The sequence below is a fragment of the Uranotaenia lowii genome, chromosome 2, assembly GCF_029784155.1.
Source record: "Uranotaenia lowii strain MFRU-FL chromosome 2, ASM2978415v1, whole genome shotgun sequence".
Lineage (NCBI taxonomy): Eukaryota > Metazoa > Arthropoda > Insecta > Diptera > Culicidae > Uranotaenia > Uranotaenia lowii.
In genome coordinates, this window is record NC_073692.1 from 272697893 (window position 1) to 272722891 (window position 24999).

General features: G+C 42.0%; 1 protein-coding gene across 1 annotated transcript in view; it reads right to left on the reverse strand.

Annotated features, from left to right (window-relative positions):
* Window positions 1-5135: 5135 nt before the first annotated feature.
* The window catches only part of LOC129746505 (uncharacterized), a 31343-nt gene continuing 11479 nt past the window's right edge, over window positions 5136-24999 (reverse strand). The window contains exons 2-5 of the mRNA XM_055740179.1: window positions 18640-19533; window positions 6463-6661; window positions 6235-6393; window positions 5136-6176 (exon numbers count right to left, since the gene is read on the reverse strand). Of these exons, the coding sequence (XP_055596154.1) occupies window positions 5991-6176; window positions 6235-6393; window positions 6463-6661; window positions 18640-19130 (1035 nt within the window). The 5' untranslated portion in view covers window positions 19131-19533 and the 3' untranslated portion in view covers window positions 5136-5990. The remainder of the gene's footprint in view (window positions 6177-6234; window positions 6394-6462; window positions 6662-18639; window positions 19534-24999) is intronic.

Sequence of the window (24999 nt, forward strand, 5' to 3'; positions counted from 1 at the left end):
TGACGTCACGAATTGTCTTGGTTACAATGTTTACAAAAACAGAACTTTTACTAACACTTCGCACGGGATTTCCATCGCCACCTGAGATTTGTATACAGGTTGTATTTACCATATGGGCCAATTTTGTCTCAAACGTAAACAAAACCGAAATTGCTTGTTTGGTGTCTTTGTTGTTATGTGTCGAGTGATTGTCGCTATTTAAATGTAAAAGTATGAAAAGTATTTGTTGAAAACTATGAATACCTTAGGTTTTCGTTGCTCCGATAACCTACGACTCCTATCAGGGAAACCGGAGACTATACACCGAAAAAATTCCTCACATGATCGCTACGTGAAAATGTACATGGATTTTTGCCACCATGAAAATCACGTGAAACTTACGTGAATTTCAAGTAGCAAACAGGGCTCGCGCAGCAAGCAGAATTCACGTAATTTTCATGTGAGTTGTATGTAAAAACAACGTAGATCGAATGTGGAAAGGGATTCGTTCTGCTACATGTTATTCACGTAGATTTTATTGTAATATTTACGTAGGGAGTTTGTTTTTCTACCTGTTAAATAAAAAAAAATGTATTGATTTTGGAGGATATTTTATTAATTTAAATACGCACTGCACTTTTTAATTTTTATATCTGAATATATACTTTTTTACACTTCACTTCACTTTTCTCAATTGGGTAACTGGGTTGCCTCCATACTGGTTGCCTGGCCGTCCTAGCGCTCCAATTCCGAGTTCTCTGAAAATCGCAAAATACGTAAATAATCAGCACACAACAAAATTGTTGCTATTTACGAATAATCAGCTTTTCCATCACTTTATATAATTTCTTTTTCTGATAGCACGAACTGTTGGGTCCGCGCCATATTGAGTACTGATCTCTTTCACATCGATTTTACGTGAATGAAATATTCTGAACTACGTGAACATCACATAGAATGCATCAAATTCGTTTATACCTAGCGGATCACTGAATTTTCACGTAAATCAGATGTGTATTTGTTTTGACAGCTTACATCTATGTGAATTTCACGTAAGGATCAAGTTATTTTGTATTAGCTACTAAGTGCTTCACGTAAACCAAGCCAAAATTCACGTAATGAGCGCCTACGTGAAAATCCAGGTGAATTTAACGTTTTCTTTTCGGCTGAGTGTACATGACGCAAGCTTCGCGATGAAACTGGAACCTGCTGATAGGAACGAGCTTTTCAAATGTCCCAAATTGCCTGACGAAATAAGTATCCGGAAAAATCCTTCAAGAAAGCTGAGGAAAAGCTGTACAATATGCACGGAGATGTAGGTATTCGATCACGTCTTGTCAGTATTCACCAAGAGACCATCCCAAAATCTGGCGATTTTCACTCGACACAAGGATGCATATGCTCGGCGCAGAAAGAGCTTCAGAAATAGGGATTAACGCAAAAACGGAAGTCTTTCGAAGCTGTATTAAATTAATTTTCAACTGTAGGATAAAAAGTGGTAGGTAGTCTGATTAATTTGAAACCGATAATAGGTGTCATGTCGTTAATTTCATTATTCCCTCCAATAGTTATGAAATTTTTATTTATTGTGATTAAGTTTCAGAGAAAACGAGAGACTTCTTGTCTATTCAATGATGAATTTATTTTATGTTCATGTTAATTTATTGTGAACACAATTTATTCCTAAATTAATCATTTGGCAAAAGCAGCCGTCAGCAACAAAGGAAAAAATTGTTGTAATTCATTTTGTTGTATCATATCAATACACAGCTTCTCAACTGACATGTTTTCGTTTTTGTTTTTTTTTTATCCACAGGAGATTGTGCAACCATATACACCGATAACGATGCTCGCAGATGGTACAATAGCTTCGTTTCTCTGTTGCTATTGTCATTGAAATTCAATTCGTGATAAATTAGAGAAAATAAATATCATGTTCATAAATATCGTACCCGCTACATTTTTAATAAAATCCGCAATCCATTCTAAGAAAACCTTAAAATGCATTTAATGTAACTTGAACGAGACTTTGACTTCGTATACTAATCATTTTTGAAATTCAAAATTTCGTAAACAATCTTAATGGTGCTACTTTTAGAACGATTAACATTACATTGAATAAGATGTAAAATTAGAACCTGTGTTATACATCGAATGATGTGAATTTACAATAAGTAAGCATTTCTTTCGCTTGTGATTTTACAAACCATGATGTAATTTCAAATCAAGCCATAAACTTATGTCTAAAGCGATGGTCCAATTATTTGCATCGCTTTCAATGCTAAATTACATGATTTGTTTTTTGCTGTGTAGACTTCTGACATCATTTTTCTCTGTCGGAAGTACCATCAACTGGAGCATCATGCAACACTTATCATCTTTTATGGCTTCTAAAAACTTAATGTCCACTACAGTGCCCTAAATGATCCGACTTTAAAAAAAAAGTTATGCGCTGCAGGCAAAAATATGTGTCAAAGTATAATTTACAGGTTGTGAGAAAGACTACAACCCACTGTCAAGTGTATTAAATCGGGTTTTTTTCTTTGTTTGGTGACACCTGATTGAAATCACCTAAAAGAAAACAAGGAAATAAAAAATACAAGCAAGTAAAACAAATAGGTAGTGTTTAACAAGTTTTAAATATTGCAGTTCCTTGAATCCAAGAGGGGCGCATATAAGCCTTATGGGACGTTGTTTGAACTTTCCCATAAATTCCCAAAGTCTAGCAGAAACAAAGACGGAAACCAATACGACTTGCGGGAGCCAATCGAGCAAATATTAGAGAATCACGGTAGAAGTATTGTTAATCAAAACGGCTTTTTAGTTAAAACTTATGTAGTTAATTGGAATTTTTCGACTGTACGTTGTTTATTTTAAGTAATAGACAAGCAGTCTTTATAATCCGAACATAGAAATTTATTATTTGTTCAACGTTTCGGTGCTTGTTGGCACCAACAAGCACCGAAACGTTGGACAAATAATAAATTTCTATGTTCGGATTATAAAGACTGCTTGGCTATTACTTATGTAGTTATTTAACAGAATTTTTGCTATGTTCTGCCCCACTATACATTTCAAGGATTTTTTTTTTCACAAAAGATTTTATAAAAAAGAGGTTATAATATCTTGTAGTTTACTAGACTAAGAAATAATTTTAAATAATTACATTTTGCAATTGAGAAAGTCATGCAAAGGTTTGTACATTATCAAACAATGCTCGTTCGGCTTTAGCAAGTGACATGGTAGATTGGCTCCCGTCATAGTTTTTGCCAGTCTAAAGAAACTGATAGTGTCTAAATGCAAGACTAGCTCTCTGGAGCAACCTTTAATTCATACATCAAAACGGTAAGTGAACTAAAGCTAAGTACCATCAACTGGGACAACATGCAACATTTTTCAACTTCAATGGCTTACGGCTAGTACATCAAAAGTTTTAAGGTTGATAGGACATCAAATTTGTGTAGTCAGAAAATGATTCTTTTCACCAGTTATTTTTAAATTTCCAAAAACATGCGATTTTCACCCTACTAAGAGAAAGGGGTGAATTTCAGTTAACTTTGTTTTCATGAAAAATGAATGAAAAAGTTTGAAAATTTGTAGTTTTTGATATATTTGTAATGTCATAAAGAACCGTTTGCATCAATTTTTAGTTTTGATCGAATTAAATTTAACATGTTTTCTGTCAAATAGTGATTTAATTGAAAAAGCATAAGGGTTCTGCATACATTTAGGGGTGAAAAATACTACAACAAATTCTACTAGCTGAAATCATTAGCTTAAAATCCCTTGAGAAAAAAAAAAAAAAAAAAAAAAACTAGCTGAAATCATAATAACTATTGTTTGGGTATATGAAATTTTGAAATTAACCAACGCATGATGCAAACTAGTGAATGGTAGACAATGTGCAACTCGAGACCCCATACACCCAACCTTCGGGTAGTGGTCATATCACCTCTTGTCTGCAACTCCGATTTTCTACCTCCCCGTGGTGCTAGCTGGGGTGCGAGCAACCTTAGCGGAGATCGGGTACCCAACCCTGGTGGATGCTTTGGTCGCATGCAGACTGAGTCAGGGGGCTTCGTACGCGTCTGTTCTCCATGTCAGGGGCGGCGTGCGGAGTGCAACAACGTCCTGGTGGTGTTCGGGACCCAAAACAGCAACATCACGACGGTCCTCCTGCGAGATAGTGGGGTTAGCTGCGGGCCTTGCGAGCCTGTGACTACAAAAAAACCTAAGCAACGAACAACGAACAACATGATGCAAAACAATCATATTCCAGCATATGGAAACGAGATTTAAAAGGTGAATCTTTGATATGAATTTTGTTGCATTTTAACCCAGACTGGTACCTGAATTATAAAAAAAACTTATTTTAAAAAAAATGGCTAATGCCCGAAAAATATTTTAACATCAACAGTGTTGGTATGAGATGATAAAAGCAATATAAAACATGTAGGTGATATCATTGAACCAATCCGTCATATTGGGTAAAGTTTTTTGCGGTATCAAAAAATGTATAAATTTGTACATCTATTCCTCCAGTGGTACATCTATTCCTCGATTTTTTTTAATTTCCTAAGGGAATCAAAAGCTTTAAAAAACTATCTCACGAGGTGATTTTGTTATCATTAAATTATAACTTTATTACATTATATTAAAATAAAAATTGAATAAGTGTTGTGGTACACAAATGTTGCATCTAACCCTGCTGTTGCCCCGTTTGACGGTATGTAATGACATTATGACAATGCTTCTTTAAATTTTTACCCGCTCATTTTCAACACTTATCTAAATCTTGAAATGTTTTTACTAATAGAACATAATTTTCGCCGATAATGCCGTAAAAATTTAATTAACAAAACAAAATAACGGTGAATAAAATACAAAATATTAAATGTAAATAATACTATTCTTTCCTTGAAAAAACCAACGATTTAATTCAGGAGTTGCGATTTGACGTTTTAAACGCTATATTTTTAAGATTATTTAAAAAGTCTGAAAAAAAAAATTTAAACTATATAGGTACAACAAGTATTTTTTCATTTCTATATGACTATTGTGTGCGAAGATTTAACATTTTAGGAAAGATTTTTTTTTTTTTTAAACCGCGAAAATAGACGGTCGTAAAACGAGTGGTAGGGGACCGTTGTCAATATTTGAAATTATGAAATCTTCAATCGCTACGTAATTAAATTATAGAAAAATCATCCAGTGTATTTAGGATTTCAGATTTGAAACGAAAAAAAGAGCAGTAGGTTTCACATAATCTATATTTTCATGCATTCAAACTACCGTTTATTCACCTACCGAACGACTTCTCAAACGGTTGAACGCGACACGTCTCGTCGGATTGTAAGAGCGCAAATAATTTAGCCTTAATGAATACAATACTTTTTTTTATCCACACCGTGTGCGTCTTTCGTACTTTAGCTATGCTAAACAAATATCGAATAACTCATTTATACTCCCGCGCCAATTAACCACATCCTTAAGGATTTGTATGAGCATTTCATTAACAGCGTTTTGCCGACTCGCAAAGTGGAGCTCAATAAATAGCTTGCCCTAGAGAAATGTACTTACATAACTACGTATAACACATCGAGCGAGAGTTCTGATCCATCTACTAAATAGAATAAAGCATTGATATATGTATAAGTATAGCTTATCCTAGAGAGCTTTAATATTTAAAATCTATCGTACGCCCTGTCTACCCGTCTGACATGTGGGACAATGATTCGTTCGTCAGATGCAGCATCATGATGGGTAGGTATGTAGGTATTACTAATGTGTGCTGTGCACCTCATAGAGTTTTCGTATTTTGGCATTTGACTTTCCCCTCACAACAGGTCATCTAGCAGCGAGTACATACATACTCGCATCTGTTGGCAGCAACAATGCTAGAAAGTAATACTTATGACAATGTATCTATGTACATATACCTATCGGATGAGATGCTGGACAAGAGTGAAGTTTGTAACTCGTGCGATATCTAGTCAAGTTTTCAATTATCATTAAATTACTATCTTATCGTACGACGGTGGCGGTGATTCATCGGTATCCTTCGTGCTTTCCGGCAGGAGAATGGCAATATGATACGGTGGTGGAGGAGCCATTACGGCCATCGAATTTTGCTGAGTCCCTCCTAGACTACCGTTCAACAATGGAGACGGATTGCTGGTAACTATGTCCGGATTGTTCTAAAATGTAAAGTGTAAACGCGAAATCTCAATTAAATTTCTGTACATATCGACTTACCGGTAATGAGCTCTGCTCTCCATTGGAAATCGTTTCCGATATCACGTTGTTGACAGGCATCTGCAGGTCCCGGGGTCGACGACACAGCGACACCGTACATGCCGCCAGAAAAAACGTTGCCGAGAATGCACAAAATATGAGAACTTCTAAACCAGTTCCCTGAAAATGGTGACAAGAAAACATTAGTCTGTTATTCCTTCTTTCGTCATACTCTGAGCGTGCTCTAACCTGATGGTCGAAGTAAAACTTAGCACCGGCCACAAAAACTGTAGCCAGCGCCAAACTTGCCCACATGCCACACTTGAGGTGAGCCGGAAGGAGCTGAGCGTCATGTCCCACGTGGTGGTGCTGGCTGAATGTACCGGTTCCAGCCAAGGATCCGGAACTGTGGTCGATTTCGATAGCATTCTGCTGCGAGGATGAGTTACTGTCGAAGGGAGGTTGTAAATTGATACATCAATAAATATGTGCATACTCGTAAAATACAGGAGCAATACAAGATTAAATTTCATATGGAATTTTAAAAAGGGATGAATCATCCAAAAGGATGAAAATCCTGGAAAAAAATGTAGTTTTGAGAGACGCGCAATTTTTTCGTTTCAGAAATCAAATTTTGAGCTAGAAGTCATTCATAACAAATGTTTACTTTTTTGTTATAAACATTGTTATAGATCCAGTTGAGATGAAAATTTGCACATGTCATACGGAGTCGTACATAACAGTGTCTGGCATTGAAACGCTAACAGCTAACAAGTCTACTTAGTTCTTGTTAGAAAAAAATTATTTTATAACTTCATTTTCGTACTCAAATCTTTGAATAGAGGGATAGACAAACTCCATTGAAGGATAAAAGTCGTGCAAGTGTGCTGATGTCTTATTTTCCAGTGTATGACCTATGTTTTCTCACTACATTTTTGCTGAACTAACGGATGAAAAAACTCCACCAAGTGCAATAATTCAAGCGAGAGTGCTGATATATGCTTATTTCACCAGATGTTGGAGCTTTTCATCTGTTATTATCATTAAAATGAGTAAAAAAATAAATATTCCATAAAAAAATAGCTGCACTAATTAGAGAATTGCCAGACACTGAAACATTAAAAATAATTGTTCTGGGTTTTGCACTTCTATCGAGATTATTTATGCATAGCATTAAGATAGAAATTTGCCAATGAGGGTTTTGAGGGACGGGCTACTCATTTCAGGTTTCAAATTTAGATTCAGGTGATGCCAAAGGGGTCCTTGTTAAATGATCATTGTTTTTCGCAATACTATTGAGATTAGATGGGTTCATCACCCGAATTGCCGGATTGTCAGATGGAGGCTTCGTGGATGGCCAATCGATCTTTTCTCCTCAATTTTGTGTTGAAAGACGGCAAGAAGTTCAACCATATAGACTGTTCCGGAACTACATTTATCCTAGGCAAGATGCGTACCTAATTGTATATATACAATAACATCACTATAGTGACGTCACTTTTGACATGGTAACTATGGTTACAATGGAAAAACTTCACTACTGCCTTTGAAACGTTTTTCTTTCTCATCACCCCTCTTTCCACCACTTTGTGTTCAACTAGCTCTCGCTGAAAGTCTATCGTTTGCCAATGTAGCCTCTTCCTTTGTAGCAAGAATTCGTTTTTTTTGTATCATCTTTATTTGAAACGGCTCAAGCTTTAAGGAGCCAAACTCGTTTTGTTTGTTTACAATTGTGTTCTTTTTTTTATTATTTTTTTTATTTATTTTTTTTATTATTTTTATATAATTCTTTATTTGAAACGGCTCATACCTTCAGGTTTTAAGGAGCCAAACTCGTTTTTGTTTTTACAATTGTTTGCTTAGCTTAGCACTTTGAGTTTAAAGAAAAAGATGATAGAAAGGGAAATATGAAAATAAAAAGAATTATAGACGGAGATCGATAGCTTTTAGAAAAAGGTAAATTTCGAACATGTAGTCCAAGTCTAGCACTGCTAGCACGTCTCTCACTGGAACGTTAGGTGGTTTTCCTCGGGCCCGAAGGGAGTCTAATAAATTCGTTCTGGCGACAAGATGGACCTCACACGACCAGACAATATGCTCGATGTCATGGTAACCTTGGCCGCAACTACACAAATTGCTGCCAGCAATGTCAAAACGATAGAGTACCGCGTCTAAGGAATAATGATTGGACATGAGACGGGAAAATATACAAATAAAATCCCGACTCAAGTTCAATCTATTAAACCAGGGTTTAAGGCTTACCTTTGGGATAATCGAGTGGAGCCACCGACCCAATTCATCCTCGTCCCATTTGCGCTGCCAGTTGACAAGAGAATTTCTCCTAACTAAAAAGAAAAACTCGTTGAAGACAATCTCACGCTGATACGTGTCGCCTTCCTTCGCCCCCACCTTTGCCAGAGAGTCTGCCTTCTCATTACCCACTATCGAGCAATGAGAGGGAACCCAAACAAAGGTGATGGAAAAGCGACGTCTTGTTAAAGCACTCAAAATATCCCGTATCTTCTCAAGGAAGTATGGTGAGTGCTTTCCCGGTCTTATTGAGCGGATTGCTTCAACAGAGCTGAGACTATCTGTTACGATATAGTAGTGTCCCGCAGGCCGTGAAGCGATGGTGTCCAAAGCCTAAAAAATTGCTGCTAACTCTGCTATATACACAGAGCATGGTGACTGGAGATTATAAGATGCGCTGAACATTTCGTTAAACACTCCAAATCCTGTTGATTCCTCTATAAGTGAACCATCGGTAAAGTACATTTTATCAGCATCGACGTGTCTATATTTAGCATCGAAAATTCTGGGAATCAGAAGTGGGCGGTGGGAGTCCGGTATTCCACGAATTTCTTGCTGAATAGACAAATCAAACTGGACAGAAGAGTTGTCGTAGTCTGGGATGTAAACACGAGTTGGAGAATACGAAGAAGGATTTACCTGCATGGACATGAAGACATGGTATATAGACATAAATCTGGTTTGAAAATTTTGCTCAAGTAGTCTTTCGAAATTTACAATCACCAATGGGTTCAAGACCTCACACCTGATGAGGAATCGGAGTGATAATAAATTAAATCGATCTTTTAGTGGGAGTATTCCTGCCAAAACTTCAAGACTCATGTTGTGCGTTGAGGGCATACAACCCAAAGCGATGCGAAGACAACGGTATTGGATACGCTGGAGTTTTATGAGATGAGTTTTGGCAGCCGACTGGAAACAGAAACTACCATATTCCATCACTGAGAGAATAGTTGTTCGATACAATTTTAAAAGATCTTCTTGGTGAGCTCCCCACCAGGTGCCAGTGATTGATCGGAGAAAATTGATTCTTTGTTGGCATTTTCCTTTCAGATACTCAATTTGGGCTCTCCAGGTGCACTTGGAATCAAACCAAACCCCAAGATACTTAAAACACCTCGATTGAATGATCGTCCTGCCTAGGAGTTGAAGCTTAGGCTGAGCAGGTCTACGTTTCTTAGAGAAAACAACCATCTCCGTTTTCTGTGGAGAAAACTCAATCCCAAGCCCCAAAGCCCAGGTTGACAATCTGTCTAAAGTATCTTGTAAAGGTCTGTGCAGATGAGACTCAGTAGATCCTGTTACAGATACCACGCCGTCATCTGCAAGTTGTCTTAGAGTGCAGCCTTCAGAGAGACAACTGTCGATGTCACTTACGTAAAAGTTGTACAAAAGTGGACTCAAACATGAACCCTGCGGGAGGCCCATGTAAGAGGTTCTTCTAACTGCAATATCACCGTGAGCAAAATTCAGATGTTTCTCACAAAACAAGCTGTATAAGATGTTGTTCAATAGAGGAGGCAGACCTCGGGAGTGCAACTTGTCTGACAACACCTCTATTGAGACTGCATCAAAAGCTCCCTTTATGTCTAGAAACACTGAAGCCATTTGCTCACGTTTTGCGTACGCCATTTGTATCTCTGAAGACAGCAAAGCAAGACAATCGTTTGTTCCCTTGCCCCTTCGAAATCCAAATTGAGTATCTGAAAGGAGGCCATTTGTTTCTACCCATTTATCCAAACGAAACAAAATCATTTTCTCCATCAATTTCCGAATGCAAGACAACATCGCTATTGGACGGTATGAATTAAAATCGGACGCAGGTTTCCCAGGTTTTCGGATAGCAATAACTCTCACTTGTCTCCAATCTTCGGGAACAATGTTATGCTCCAAGAATTGATAAAATAAATTCAACAAGCGAAATTTGGCGGCATCCGGAAGGTTTTTCAACAAGTTGAATTTTATTTTATCAATTCCCGGAGCTGTGTTGTTACAAGAAAGGAGAGCAAGTGAGAATTCTACCATCGAAAAGCCGCAATCTAGATCGCATCTATTCGGTGGCACACTTCTTATGATTTTTTGCACAGGTGTGGAATCTGGACAAATTTTCCGAGCGAAATTGAATATCCATTTATGCGAATATTCTTCACTTTCGTTCGTGGAAGAACGATTACGCATGCTCCGTGCTACATTCCATAAAGTGCTTAAGGATGTTTCCCGCGACAAACCACCCACAAAATTACGCCAATGCGCACGTTTTTTCCCCTTGATCAGGTTTTTAAATTGCTGCTCAAGGGAAAAATACGTGTTAAAGTTATCCAGGGTTCCGTATTTTCGAAAAACTTTAAAGGCGTTCGATTTGTCCACGTAAAGTTTGGTACACTGACTGTCCCACCATGGGTTGGGAGGCCTTCGACGAACAGATGGATCTAGGATGGGTTTCGTTTGAGCACCAACCGCACAGTCGAAAATCAAACGAGAAATAAAGTTATATTCCTCCAACGGAGGTAAAACCTCCATGGAATTGATAGCTGAAATAATTGTGTCCGAAAACTTTTTCCAGTCGATGTGTCTTGTGAGATCATATTCCATATTTGTTGAATTTGAAGTATTGACCCCATTGGTGATGGTAATTTTGATAGATAAATGGTCACTACCATTGGGATCAAGGATAACCTTCCACTGGCAATCCAATGATAGTGAATTTGAGCAGAGTGAGAGGTCAATTGCACTTTGTCTTGCAGGAGGTTTAGGCACCCGTGTTTTTTCACCCGTGTTCAAAACTGTTAAATTGAAACTGTCACAAATGCCATAAATAAGATAAGAACGTCTATCATCAATTTGCTCCCCCCAAAAAGTTCCATGTGAATTGAAGTCACCCAGGATCAACCTTGGCTCAGGGAGCACTGAGCACAGGTCCTCTAGGTCACTTCGATCCACTGCAACTCTATGAGGCCAGTACAAACTGACAACACATAAATCCTTACCTCTTATAGTTGTATGGCATGCAACAGCTTCAATTCCTCCTGATAAAGGGAGGTGGATTCTATAAAAAGAGTGGCGCTTATTGATCCCCAAAAGCACCCCTCCATAAGAATCGTTGCGATCCAAACGGAGAATGTTAAAATCGTGGAATGAGATGTTTGATTGAGAAGAAAGCCATGTTTCTGAAAGGGCAAAAATATCGCAACTAGTTTCATGAAGAAGAAATTTGAACGGATCCAGTTTAGGAATGAGACTACGACAATTCCACTGTAAAACAGTGATATCTCCGACCTCTGGGCGTAAATTAGCCATCGAGAGAGATAAACACTGAAAGAAGGGGCCAAGTTTGCATCAATTGCATTAAAAATGTCTTTAATACCGGAAGCATAGAGGTAACAATGTTTTTTATTGATTCCGAAACGTTTAAAAAGGTGAAGATCCCATTTAAAATGTCAGATAATTTGAAAATTCCAGATTGAGAAGTTGATTCTGATAAGATTACGTTAGGAGAGGCAGACTTAGAAGCTCTCGCAATATCTGGTGTATTCTGTGGGGTCATATTAACACGGAACCCGGGAGGGACTTGTTTTTCTTTCACTATAGATGTCAGTTTTGGCTTAACACCAATTGAGGGACAAAATGTTGGAATTTTTGTTGGGATTTTGGGGCTCTTTGGTGCTGGTCTTGAGCGTTTTCGCGAATTAGCTACAAAAATGACAGGATGATCTTCGTCGGTAGCATCTGATTCTCCATTGTCAACTGACAGCGCAGAAAAAATGTTACTCGAATGAGATTGGATCGGGGGCGCCGCGCTCTTCAATATAGCGGCATACGACCGTTTTGACCGTTCCTTCAAAGAGCGCTTTTGGCTATCCCAGCGACTCTTATATTCCTCGCACGAGGAGATATCATGGGGTGAGCCCCCGCAATAAACACATTTCTGCTCTATTGCTGAGCACGCTCCAGCCCCATGATTCTCCCCGCATTTGGGACACCGTGGCTTGTTACAACAGTGCGACGCAGTGTGTCCCAACTTATTGCAATTTTTGCAATCCATTGGGCGAGGAACAAAGAGTCGCACAGGCAGCCTCAATATTCCGTCAATCAAGACATAATGAGGGAGGGCGGTACCCGCAAAGGTCACACGAAATGAACCTGAAGGTGAGTACCCTTTGACTCCATTTACGACGGTGGCAGTTCTGAGTTGGCGGCAATCCAAGATTTCGACCGAAGCCGAATCGAGGCTCTTGAACTTACCAACGCCGTTGGATTTCACGTACTCTGCCTTCAGACTCATTTCAGTAATCACGCCCTCGATCTCTACGTCTCGAGACGGAATGTACACGTGGTACTCTAAGTTTATGAAATTGCTGGCAGCAATTTCATTTGCGGATTTCCGGTTAGCTACTTCGACTCGCAATTTGTTAGGTCGCACCTTTTTAATGCAGGTTACGGAGGACCATCTCGCCAGATCTCTTGTGATCTGAACCACATTCAATTGCTTTCCATTTTTTTTGGGCCGGATAAAAACCACCCAAGGACCAGTGAAAGTAGAGCTCTCAGTGTAGACTCGGAGTCGGGTAGCTTTACTTTCAACTGAGGATGACTCAGAATTAACATCCATTGGAGAATGAAATTCATTAGAAGGACCCGCAACAACCGAATCCTCTAAATGCTCCTCACCCTCATAGACGCTATCCTCCTCATCCTCAGTTGAGGGGATTGACCCCCCGCCTTCGTTCATATTTCTTCAAATATGAACGAAGCAAACAATGTTCGAATTATAGAGAAAAAGATAGTAAAAAGAAAAGAGAAAAATAAAGAAGAACTTACAATTTTTTCCAAGCACTTCTTAACGAGCTAATTTTCTTGAGTGTTTTTTTCTTCGGTACACAACCACGTTTCCTTTCGTTGATCGCAGCCGGCCCTGGCGATGACGACGGCAATGATTTTTCCTCGGCTGATAGATGATGGCTCGATTCACCGGGAGAGAATGACCAATCGGATTCAGACTCGTGCAATGCTTCCGTTATCCGGTCACGGCCATTAATACCGGATCTATCGGACAACCACCCAAACAGTAATCAAACCCGGAATAATTGGGAGGAAACAATTTGCACTCCTCTGCTGATGGTCCTGGTGCTGATGGTGACGACAAGACAGCCTGATGTTCCAGCCAGATGTGGGGATTGCGCACCAGCGCTGCCGGGGGAAACACAGCTTGTCACTTCTGTTGCTTAATTGATTCGGCAATTGACGACCGAATGATGCAGGATAACTGCTTGTGGAAACTTCCAACTTTTGGTTCACTTTTATGTAAAGCACCCGATAAATAGCGAAACAAAAATACATCCGCACTTGCCAAGCTACTGGGATGGAATGCATATTTTTTTTTTGTTTTGCTGCTTAAATCTAGTTCATCACTTTTTATAAGAATAGAAAATAAACTAGATAGGGAAGTATGAGAATAAAAAGAATTATAGACGAAGACCAATAGCTTTTAGGAAATGATGTATTTCGAACATGTAGTCCAAGTCTATAAAGGCCAACGCATCTCTCACTGGAACATAGGGTGGTTTTCCTCGGGCCCGAAGGGAGTCTATGAAATTCGTTCTAGCGACAAGATGGACCTCACCCGACCAAACAATATGCTCGATGTCATGGTACCCTTGACCGCAACCATGCAAATTGCTGCCAGCAATGTCAAAACGATAGGATACCACGTCTAAGGACATGAGACGGGAAAATATACGAATAACATCCCGACTCAGGTCCAATTTATTAAAACTGGGTTTAAGGCTTACCTTTGGGATATTCGAGTTGAGCACTGCCAGTTGACAAGAGAGTATCTTCTAACCAAATAATAAAATTCGTTGTAGACGATTTCTCGTTGATACGTGTCGCCTTCCATCGTCCCCACCTTTGCCAGAGAAGAATTCGTTGGCTGAAAATAATCATCAGCAGCTTGCCTCTGCAAGATTGATTTAGTAAAACGGTCGAAAGATCGATCCACCTGTATAATTGGAGTATCGAATCGATTAAGGTTGCCAGAATGTCTGTTCCCCAGGTCAGGGGCGGCGTGCAACAACAACCGATCGTCTGTTCTCCAGGTGAGGGGCGGCTCAAACAGCATCCGTCTCGAAGCGAGTGGTTGAATTTATGAAATGCGGCTCCCGCCAGCTAAGTACAAGATGGCAGCCCCATCGCGGGATAGGGTTCTTGAGCCAACAACCTACTGCTCCCGATTTATTAAATTGTTACGGAGTCCGGAAGAAATAACCGACCTGAAACTTTGGCGACGATTTTTAGCATGCAAACACGGATACGAATTTAAACTTGGTACGTTTTAACCCTTGCACAACAAGTCAATCTGGCTGAACTTGCTAGAGAAGTTAGCTGCCTCAACCTAGAAATTCTGGGACTGAGCGAAGTCCGTTGGCCTAACACTGGAGAACCCAAAACACAATCCGGGCAAGTACTGCTTTACTCTGGCATACGAGGGAAGCACGCTACTGGGAACGAGGAGTTGATTTCTAGTTAAGTCCGTAGGCCCATGCGGCCCTCGTTAGATGGGAACTGTTAAACAAAAGAATAATCGTTGCCAGATTTAGAACACGGGTTAATGTGAAATATTGTGAGTTTAAATAACATTTTTGGAAACATCGCTGGAAACTGGCAACAAAACACAGACTTCCGACAAACTAGTACTTCACTTTTCTTTGTCGGAAGTCTTTCGGAAGTCTTTCCGAAGTAAAATTTAGTGATGGCGTTATTATATTACAATGGTCCAGTGTTATGCGCCAACTGACGTTGCCGATTTGCAGGACAAAGAGCAGTTTGACAGTCAACTGAACAGCGTGGTTGAGTTAATAAGGGTAACATTCAAATCCACTTAGGTGACGCAGAGATAGGCTTCGACAATCAGAACCTTCAGCGACCAGCACATAAGGTCACTTGGGTATCCCGAGATGGCCGAACAGTAAATCAAATTGACCACATCTGCATCAGCCCGAAATGGAGAAGGAGCTTTCTTGATGCCCGCAACAAATGAAACGCAGACATTACATCCAACCATCACCTCGTCCTTGGCGAGATATGGCTGAGAGTTGCGCGTGTCAAACAGCGCGAGAAGAAAGTCGGGTGTTGATACGACGTCCGCCGGTTGGAGAATCCAGAGGTGAAAAGGGCATACGTTGAACAACTTGAATCTCGAGCCTCGGAGCTACCGACAGACGGAACAGTCGAAGAACAGTTGTGTGGAATCAAAAATGCCTTTATCACGACGAGCCATGGTACTCTCGGATAAGTTTGTGGAAGAAGAAGTGAATGGATGTCGGATGAAACTTGGACGATGGTCGAAGTTCGGAAAAAGGCGAAAGGCGGAATTGAGCAGGCATGTACCGGGTCAGCCAAAGCAGCCGCCCGCTTACTATATGCGTAGCTGGAAAAGGCAGTTAAACGAGCTTGTAGACATGACAAGAAAGCCTGGACAAACTCCCAAGCCAAAGAGGGAGAAAGAGCCGCCGCAAATGGAGATATCCGATTACTTTATGACATTTCTCGCCTCCTTAGTGGGGCAAGGACTAATGCTAGAATGCGGTTAAAAGACCGAGCAGGTCAGTTATTGACCGATCGAACAGAAGCTCAAACGATGGGCTGAGCACCTCGAACAACTCTTCCGAGTCACGAATACTGATGGCCAACAGAACCCGCAGCTTGAAGCACCAATAGTAAGTCGCATAAATGGCGTTAACTCGGAAGCGCCCTCGCTGGCTAAAATAGAAGCGGCAATCAAAAACATGAAATCCAACAAAGCACCTGGGATCGATTGCATCCCTGCTGAAATGCTGAAAGCCGACCCTGCCTTGTCAGCACAAATTTTGCACCATCTTTTCGCTGACATCTGGGATACTGCAACATTCACGGCCAACTGGATGTAGGGAATCCTCGTAAAGGTCCCTAAGAAAGGAGACCTGACAGAGTACGGTCACTAGCAAGGCATAAAGTTGATCTGCACACACTCAAAGTACTCTGCAAAGTGATCCTGGACTGGATCCAGGAGAAAATCGACTCTACACTCCGACGGCAACAATCTGGATTCCGATCCAGACTATCTTGTGTGGACCACATCACAACGCTACGAATTATACTGGAACAAATCAACGAATTCCAGGACTCTCGTCTGCTGGTGATTTCGAAAAAGCATATGACTGACTGAACCACGTAAACACCTGGGCTGCTCTAAGGCGACGAGGAGTCCCAGAGAAACCAGTCCATCTCATCGAAGTACAGTACAAGGCATTTTCTTGAAAGGTCTTACACGACGGTGTCTTGTCCGATCCAATCCCGGTAACTGCTGGAGTGAGTTAGGGATGTATCTTATCACCGCTACTTTTACTTATCGTAATGGATGAGATTCTGACTGGATCGATCGATTGTGCACTGAACCGAGGATTGGCGTGGTATCCTTCATCAATGGAGCAACTGAACGATCTTGACATGGAAGACGATATTGTTTTGCTCGCCCAAACTCAACCGGATATGCAGCGAATACTCGACGACCTCACCGAAAGCTCCAAGGCAGCGGGTCTCAAAATCAATGTCGGAAAAACCAAGTCGATGGAGATCAACACAGGAAATCCCTCAAGTTTCATGGTAGCTGGGCAACAGGTTGAGAAAGTGGAGTGCTTCCAGTATCTTGGTAGCCAGATAACGCCTGATGGTTGTACCAAGAAAGACATCGAAACCCGGATCAGAAATGCCCGATTTGCATTTGTGAGTCTCCGCAACATTTTGCGCTCACGACAGATATCTCTACAAACGAAAATTCGAATCTTCAACTCAAACGTCAAATCCGTATTGCTGTACGGGTGCGAAACTTGGTGCACATATGCGGAAACGACGCGAAAACTGCAAGTATTTGTAAACCGCTGCCTGCGGAATATCATGGTGCCCTGGCTTGGTGGCCTCGAATGAGGAACTACATCGCCGGTGTCATCAAAGGGCTCTAGAAATCGAGATTCGGAAACGTGAGTGGAGATGGATTGGGCACACGCTGCGAAGAGATGAGAACGAGATTTGCAGAGAGGTGCTTGAAAGGAATCCAAAAGGACATCGAAGAAGAGGCAGACCCAGAAACTCGTGGCGGCGAAGTCTAGCTGCCGAAATCCGAACTGTCGACGATAGTCTTGACTGGGACAAAGTGAAGACGCTGGCTCCGGATCGTCAACAGTGGAGGTCTTTTACCACAGCCCTATGCACCGGTTTCCTGCGGTCGAAAAGACTTAGCGCTCGCACGAAGTGTAACCTGTACATAACGCTCATTAGACCGGTTGTTATCTACGGGCACGAAACGTGGATATTGCTCGAGGAGGACCTGCGTACACTCGGAGTATTCGAGCAACGAGTGTTAAGAATTATTCTCGGCGGCGTGCAGGAGAACGAAATGTGGAGGCTAAGAATGAATCAGTATCCAGAAGGTAATTAAGGCTGGCTGGATACGCTGGGCAGGACATGTTGCGAGAATGCCGGACGACTGTCCTGCAAAACACGTGTTCGCTTCGAATCCGGTAGGAACGAGAGGAGCAGGTAATTAGACCAAGTTGAGCGTGATCTGGCGAATATAGGATGTTCGAGAAATTGCCATAGATCGAGTGAATTTTAGGAATTATTTTCGTCAAGTTATGTCGTGAGACGGAATTCTATGAAAATGAAATAAAAATAAGTTGTTGAGTAGAATTTGAAAGTTTATAAGTTTACACAAAATGTTTTTTTGGTTGCTAGAGACCCTTCTCCACAAATAAATTTTATTTAAAACAATCGTTGTATTTCATGTTCGTATTTTAATCTAAAATCAAGTTTTAGTTCTCATTTTGACATTTTTTTTAAATTTTGTTCAAAGTCATATACAAATATAACAAAACTTCTAAAAAATTCCAAAAGATCACTATTTTTAACAATTTTTAAAGGTGTGGCAAAGCCCACTGGGTCAGCTAGTTATATCATAAACAAGAACTGTGATGTTCAGCTTCTACCACTTTTCACCATCTCCGGTATTCCGGAATTACGACCGATTTTCCCCACTGTGTGCTGTAAGATTGAATAATTTATGATAATAAAGCGTTCACTTACTTATAAATATGATTGACCGCAACCGGCACGTGGTAGCTGTTGCCATGTTGCGTTTGGCTCTGCTGTTGGTGCTGACCGTGACTGCTGCGTGCGTCTTGCGGATGCGGATGCGTCGAGGCAGGAAGTATTCCGCTGCTGTTGTAATGACTATTGCTATGTAGCTGTGCCTGATGCTGTTGTACGTGTGCCGATTGTTGATTGTTGCCTGCTGCCGTCGGATGCTGTTGATGATGGTACTGTTGCTGATGTTGTTGATGATTACTACTATTGGTCTGTTGTTGCTGTTGCTGTTGTTGCTGCTGCTGATGTCGATAGAGGTGTGGCCTGGTACAATCGACCGTTTGAAACCGATGAATTGGGGTAACCATTGATTTTCTGGGTACACGTCTGGGATACCCAAAACCAAGACCGCCCCCACTTGAGAGTGACGCAGCCACCCGCGCCCTGCCAAAACCACACGTCTGCGAGCGCTTATCAATCCAAAAATGCATCTCCTATCGGTGTCCTCGAAAAGTTTTCAAGACCGGTATTATTTTTTGTTTTGTTCCGTTCCGTTCTGCCTGATGCTTCGGGTGAGATTTAAAATTGAAGACTATTGTTTATCCACTAAGGTTAGGGCGGTTACCATACACGGCGCAGGACTTATCACTCATGGTTCAGTGAAGTGCATTTTCTACGATTCATCTATTTGGAGCCCCGTGCTAAAATATTGGCTAATAGTATTCTCATACATCTACAAGAATGTTGAAAGCGTACATAGTGATAGTGAACCGCCACGTGGCGGGGCAGTTTTTTTATCACTTCCTTAGCCAGCGCTTTCCCACATTTTCACCATCCGTTGTTGAGTTATGCTTGCAGAAAAGGTTATTCTTTTGACATTTCCGGCATAGATATCTGAAATTTAAAAAAAAAAATTGTTGTTAGTGTTGCAAGTCAAAATAGGAGACATCCGGGTGTTAAAATCCCTAGGATCAAATAAAAAAATAAAAGTAAAAACTGACTTAAGTTTCTGTTTAGAATAAAAAGTTTTATGATAAAGTTTTCGAATGAAGAGGATGACTTCCCATCCATGAATTCATTTTTTTTATTTTTTATTTACATAGTATTCCGTCTCACGACATAACTTGACGAACATAATTCCTAAAATTCACTCGGTTCATAGCAACCGTTCTCCAATTTCTCGGGCACCCCACGTTCGCCAGATCACGCTCCACTTGGTCTAACCACCTCGCTCGTTGCGCCCCCGCTCGTCTTGTTCCTACCGGATTCGTAGCGAACACCTGTTTTGCAGGACAGTCGTCCGGCATTCTCGCAACATGTCCAGCCCAGCGTATCCGGCCAGCCTTCACCACCTTCTGGATACTGGGTTCGCCGTAGAGTCGCGCGAGCTCGTGGTTCATCCTTCGCCTCCACACTCCGTTCTCCTGTACGCCGCCAAAGATGGTTCTTAACACTCGTCGCTCGAATACTCCGAGTGTAAGCAGGTCCTCCTCGAGCAATATCCATGTCTCGTGCCCGTAGAGAACAACCGGTCTAATAAGCGTCATATACAGGTTACACTTCGTACGAGGGCAAAGTCTTCTCGACCGCAGTTGCTTGTGGAGTCCATAGTAGGCACGACTTCCGCTGATAATTCGCCTCCGGATCTCACGGCTGGTGTCATTGTCTGCGGTCACCAGTGAGCCGAGATAGACAAAGTCTTCGACTATCTCCAGCTCGTCGCCGTCGATCATAACCTTGTTATTACTGGACAAGCGGGTTCGGTCGGTCACGGATCCGCAGGCCAGCATGTACTTCGTCTTGGACGTATTAATCATCAACCCAATCCTTCCTGCTTCGCGTTTCAGTTTGCGGTAGATCTCCTCCACCGCCGCAGATGATCTGCCGACTATATCAATGTCATCGGCAAAGCAGATAAGTTGACTGGATCTGTCGAAAATCGTGCCCCGCATTTCGCCCACCGCTCGTCGAATAACACCTTCTAGCGCCACGTTGAACATCATGCAGGATAGACCATCACCTTGTCGAAGCCCCCTGCGCGATTCGAATGAACTCGACAATTCACCCGAAATCCGCACACAGCACTGCGTTCCATCCATCGTCGCCTTGATCAGTCTGATTAGCTTCCCGGAAAAGCCGTTCTCGTCCATGATTTTCCATAGCTCGTTACGGTCGATCGTGTCGTATGCGGCTTTGAAGTCGATGAATAGATGATGCGTAGGGACTTGGTGTTCACGGCATTTTTGGAGGATTTGCCGTAATGTGAATATCTGGTCCGTCGTAGACCGTCCCTCCATGAAGCCGGCCTGATGACTTCCCACGAATCTGTTTGCTTGTGGCGTGAGGCGGCGGAGTAGGATTCGGGACAACACTTTGTAGGCGGCATTGAGGACAGTGATCGCTCGGTAGTTCTCACAGTCCAATTTGTCGCCCTTCTTGTAGATGGGGCATATTACCCCCTCCTTCCACTCCTCCGGTAGCTGTTCTATGTCCCAGATCCGGACTATCAACCGGTGTAGGCAATCGGCCAACCTGTCCGGGCCCATTTTGATGAGTTCAGCTGCGATGCCATCCTTTCCAGCCGACTTGTTTCTATTCAGCTGGCAAATGGCTTCCTTAACTTCACTCATCGTTGGGAGTGGCTCCTCTTCGTCGTTGGCTACGCCGGCGATGTACCTTCCCCCACCGTCTTGATCTCCTGCATGTGCGCCGTTCAGGTGTTCATCGAAGTGCTGCTTCCACCTTTTGATCACCTCACGATTGTCCGTCAGGATACCCCCGTCCTTATCCCGGCACATTTCGGCTTGCGGCACGAAGCCTTTGCGGGATGCGTTGAGTTTCTGATAGAACTTTCGTGTTTCTTGGGAACGATGCAGCTGCTCCAGCTCCTCGAGCTCCTCCTCCTCCAGGCGGCGCTTTTTCTCCTGGAAAAGTCGGACTCGCTGCCTCTTCCGCTGTCGGTGATTTTCCACATTTCGACGGGTGCCTCTTTGCACGACTGCCGCCCGCGCGGCATTCTCTTCGTCCATCACCCTCCTACACTCCTCGTCGAACCAGTCGTTCCGTCGAGATCGCTCCACATAACCGATGACGTTCTCCGCAGCACTGTTGATGGCTGTTTTGATGGTATACCAACAGTCCTCGAGAGGGGCTTCGTCAAGCTCGCCCTCTGCCGGCAGCGCTGCTTCGACCGATTGCGCGTAGTCTGCCGCGACCTCAGGTTGCTTCAGTCGCGCGATGTTTAACCGAGGCGGGCGCCGGTTTCGCGTGTTGTTCACTACGGAGAGTTTTGGGCGCATCTTCACCATCACCAGATAATGGTCCGACTCGATGTTGGCGCCCCGACAGGATCTGACGTCGATGATGTCCGAGAAGTGCCGGCTGTCGATCAAAACGTGGTCGATCTGTGATTGAGTTTGGTACGGTGATCTCCAGGTGTACTTGTGTGGGAGGCGGTGCTGAAAAAAGGTACTACGTACGGCCATTCGTTTGGAGGCGGCGAAATCAATGAGTCTGAGGCCGTTTTCGTTGGTCAGCTGGTGCGCGCTGAACCTTCCAATTGTCGGTTTAAATTCCTCCTCCTGGCCGACCTGAGCATTGAAATCCCCGATGACGATCTTGATATCATGTTTTGGGCAACGGTCGTATTCACGCTCCAGCTGCGCGTAAAATTCGTCTTTGTCGTCACCGGTACTTCCGAGGTGAGGGCTGTGCACGTTGATGATGCTGATGTTGAAGAACCGGCCCTTGATTCTCAACCGGCACATTCGTGAGTTGATCGGCCACCACCCGATCACGCGCTTTTGCATCTTTCCCATCACTATAAAAGCTGTTCCAAGCTCGTGTGTGTTGCCGCAGCTCTGGTAGATGGCACGACCATCTGGATACGTTCGTACCGTGGAGCCCTTCCAGCATACCTCCTGCAGCGCTACGATGTCGAATTTGCGGCTCTTCAATTCGTTGGAGAGCACGTGGGTACTGCCCACAAAATTTAGAGATCGGCAGTTCCATGTTCCAAGTTTCCAATCGCTAGTCCCTTTTCGTCGCGTGGGTCTTTGCCGATTTCCATCCGAAATTTGTTGTTCGTTGTTCGTTGCTTATGTTTTTTGTAGTCACAGGCTCGCAAGGCCCGCAGCTAACCCCACTATCTCGCAGGAGGACCGTCGTGATGTTGCTGTTTTGGGTCCCGAACACCACCAGGACGTTGTTGCACTCCGCACGCCGCCCCTAACATGGAGAACAGACGCGTACGAAGCCCCCTAACTCATTCTGCATGCGACCAAAGCATCCACCGGGGTTGGGTACCCGATCTCCGCTAAGGTTGCTCGCACCCCAGCTAGTACCACGGGGAGGTAGAGAATCGGAGTTGCAGACAAGAGGTGATATGACCACTACCCGAAGGTTGGGTGTATGGGGTCTCGAGTTGCACATTGTCTACTTCACTAGCCAATCCATGAATTCAATCATCTCATTGATGATCGCCAATCGCACATTTCACTCAATTTAGGTCAGCTGAATCCATAAATTTTGTACCCGCTCGATATCATACAGTTGAAACAGGACACTCGTCAAACTGTCAGTTGCAGTAGCTGATGTGCTATACTCACTTCCTCATTTTGGCTATTATTGTCTTAAATGCTGTGGGAATTCTCATCAGGGGTTGTGTGAAAACTACGTTACACTGCCAAATCAGACATTGATTAAGTAGTTTGAATATTTGCTGGTATGATATTCAGGAAATTCATATCTCTAACTTCGGTAATTTATGTAGAAACTGAAAAAGGTAAAATGAAAAAATTTAAAACTAACCATAACGAACGTGCGGTAACAGTGGATGACCCTGTGGGCAACCATTCCCCATCCCCGTGGACTGCTTCTGATTTGAGTAATATGATTCAATGAAGGATGGTGATGAATGAGCCAACAGTACGGAATATTGTAGTTGCACACTTTAGATATATGTGTGTGAGGAGTGATGAAGAAAAGTTAACTAGAAACTAGACTTTTCCTCCCACGAGAAATGCCCGCCAGGAACTAAGATAGAGTTGTCTGCCAGTGAAATTCACCATGGCGAAAATGTGCCAATAAGCCCTATGAATGGCAGGTTTTCTCGTGTTTATGATAGTGGCACATGAAATGAATATCCATCGAAAGTTTTACGTTTCCCATACCAACGGCAAAATGTATCATTAACAACAATAGTAACATTAATCGTAGTTGAACAAACTAACTATAATCTATAGCTTAACTCAGTTTTATATTCTGATGGTTATGATCTCTAAATTGTAAAACCATTTTTAAAACCTAATAATAACGGAATATAGGAGTATTTTATTATTCAACCACTTCTATCAAGCTGATGATGATGACTTCTACACTCAACGTTCTCCTTTCTGCAATTATGATTGCCCGCAATAAGGCTTTCCGTGACAGGACAACTTAGACCAAATGGGAAATAGGGTAATGGCTGCTTATGTTTCATTTCGCCCTGCAAATATTGATATTAAATTATTTTCAGCATTTGCAATCCAATTTTATTGAAAAAAATCTGATTTCGGTTGATAGCTAAATGTAGGCCAACCCCAAATATAAGGCAAGGACCCTGTGTCCGACAACGGCAAAGTGGCTAGCTTAATTGAGTTAGATGCAACATGTCTCTGGTCTACCCACAGCTTTTCCTCAACTCAGTGACTGACACTTTGCACTGTATGGGGCGAAATTTTCATCTCATTTGAGAGGCTACCTACCTACTCTTGGCTTCATTCGGATGGCATATCATCACTCAACAACACCTCTGTATGGAACCTAGAAAAACGCATTTTAGATGTGCGAAGTTTGTGTCGTGTTTAAATGAATGTTTAAGGGATATATCAATACTATACTAACAAATTGTTTTGAAAAAAAAAATTGAACCTGATATACTGCTAAATTCCAACATTTCAAAATATGATATCTTTTAGGACGATATCAACAACGCACGAGAAAATTCATCTGGGAATTCAAAACCTACTTTTGTAATATAGTAACTTTTTCGCTAGTTATGGCCAATAATTTGCACACCACAGAGATGTATTCAAGTTCCACACCACAGCGAGTTTTAAAAAATAAAAATATTTATAATCGAAAAAAGGAACTATGATGCTGCCTTCATTCAGGGGCAAAAATAATAATAATTGCTAAATAGTTTGAGCTTCAAAATGCAAATGAAATCTTACCTTCACACATTTCCATAGGCCCTCCTACTATTTTCATTTTTTCTTCAAAGTTAACGATTTGATAGGGTTCCTATCTATTTGTCCAATACGGGCTTACTCTTGGAAAATGTCCTTATTTTTTAAATGTCAAAAATTTATCATTAAA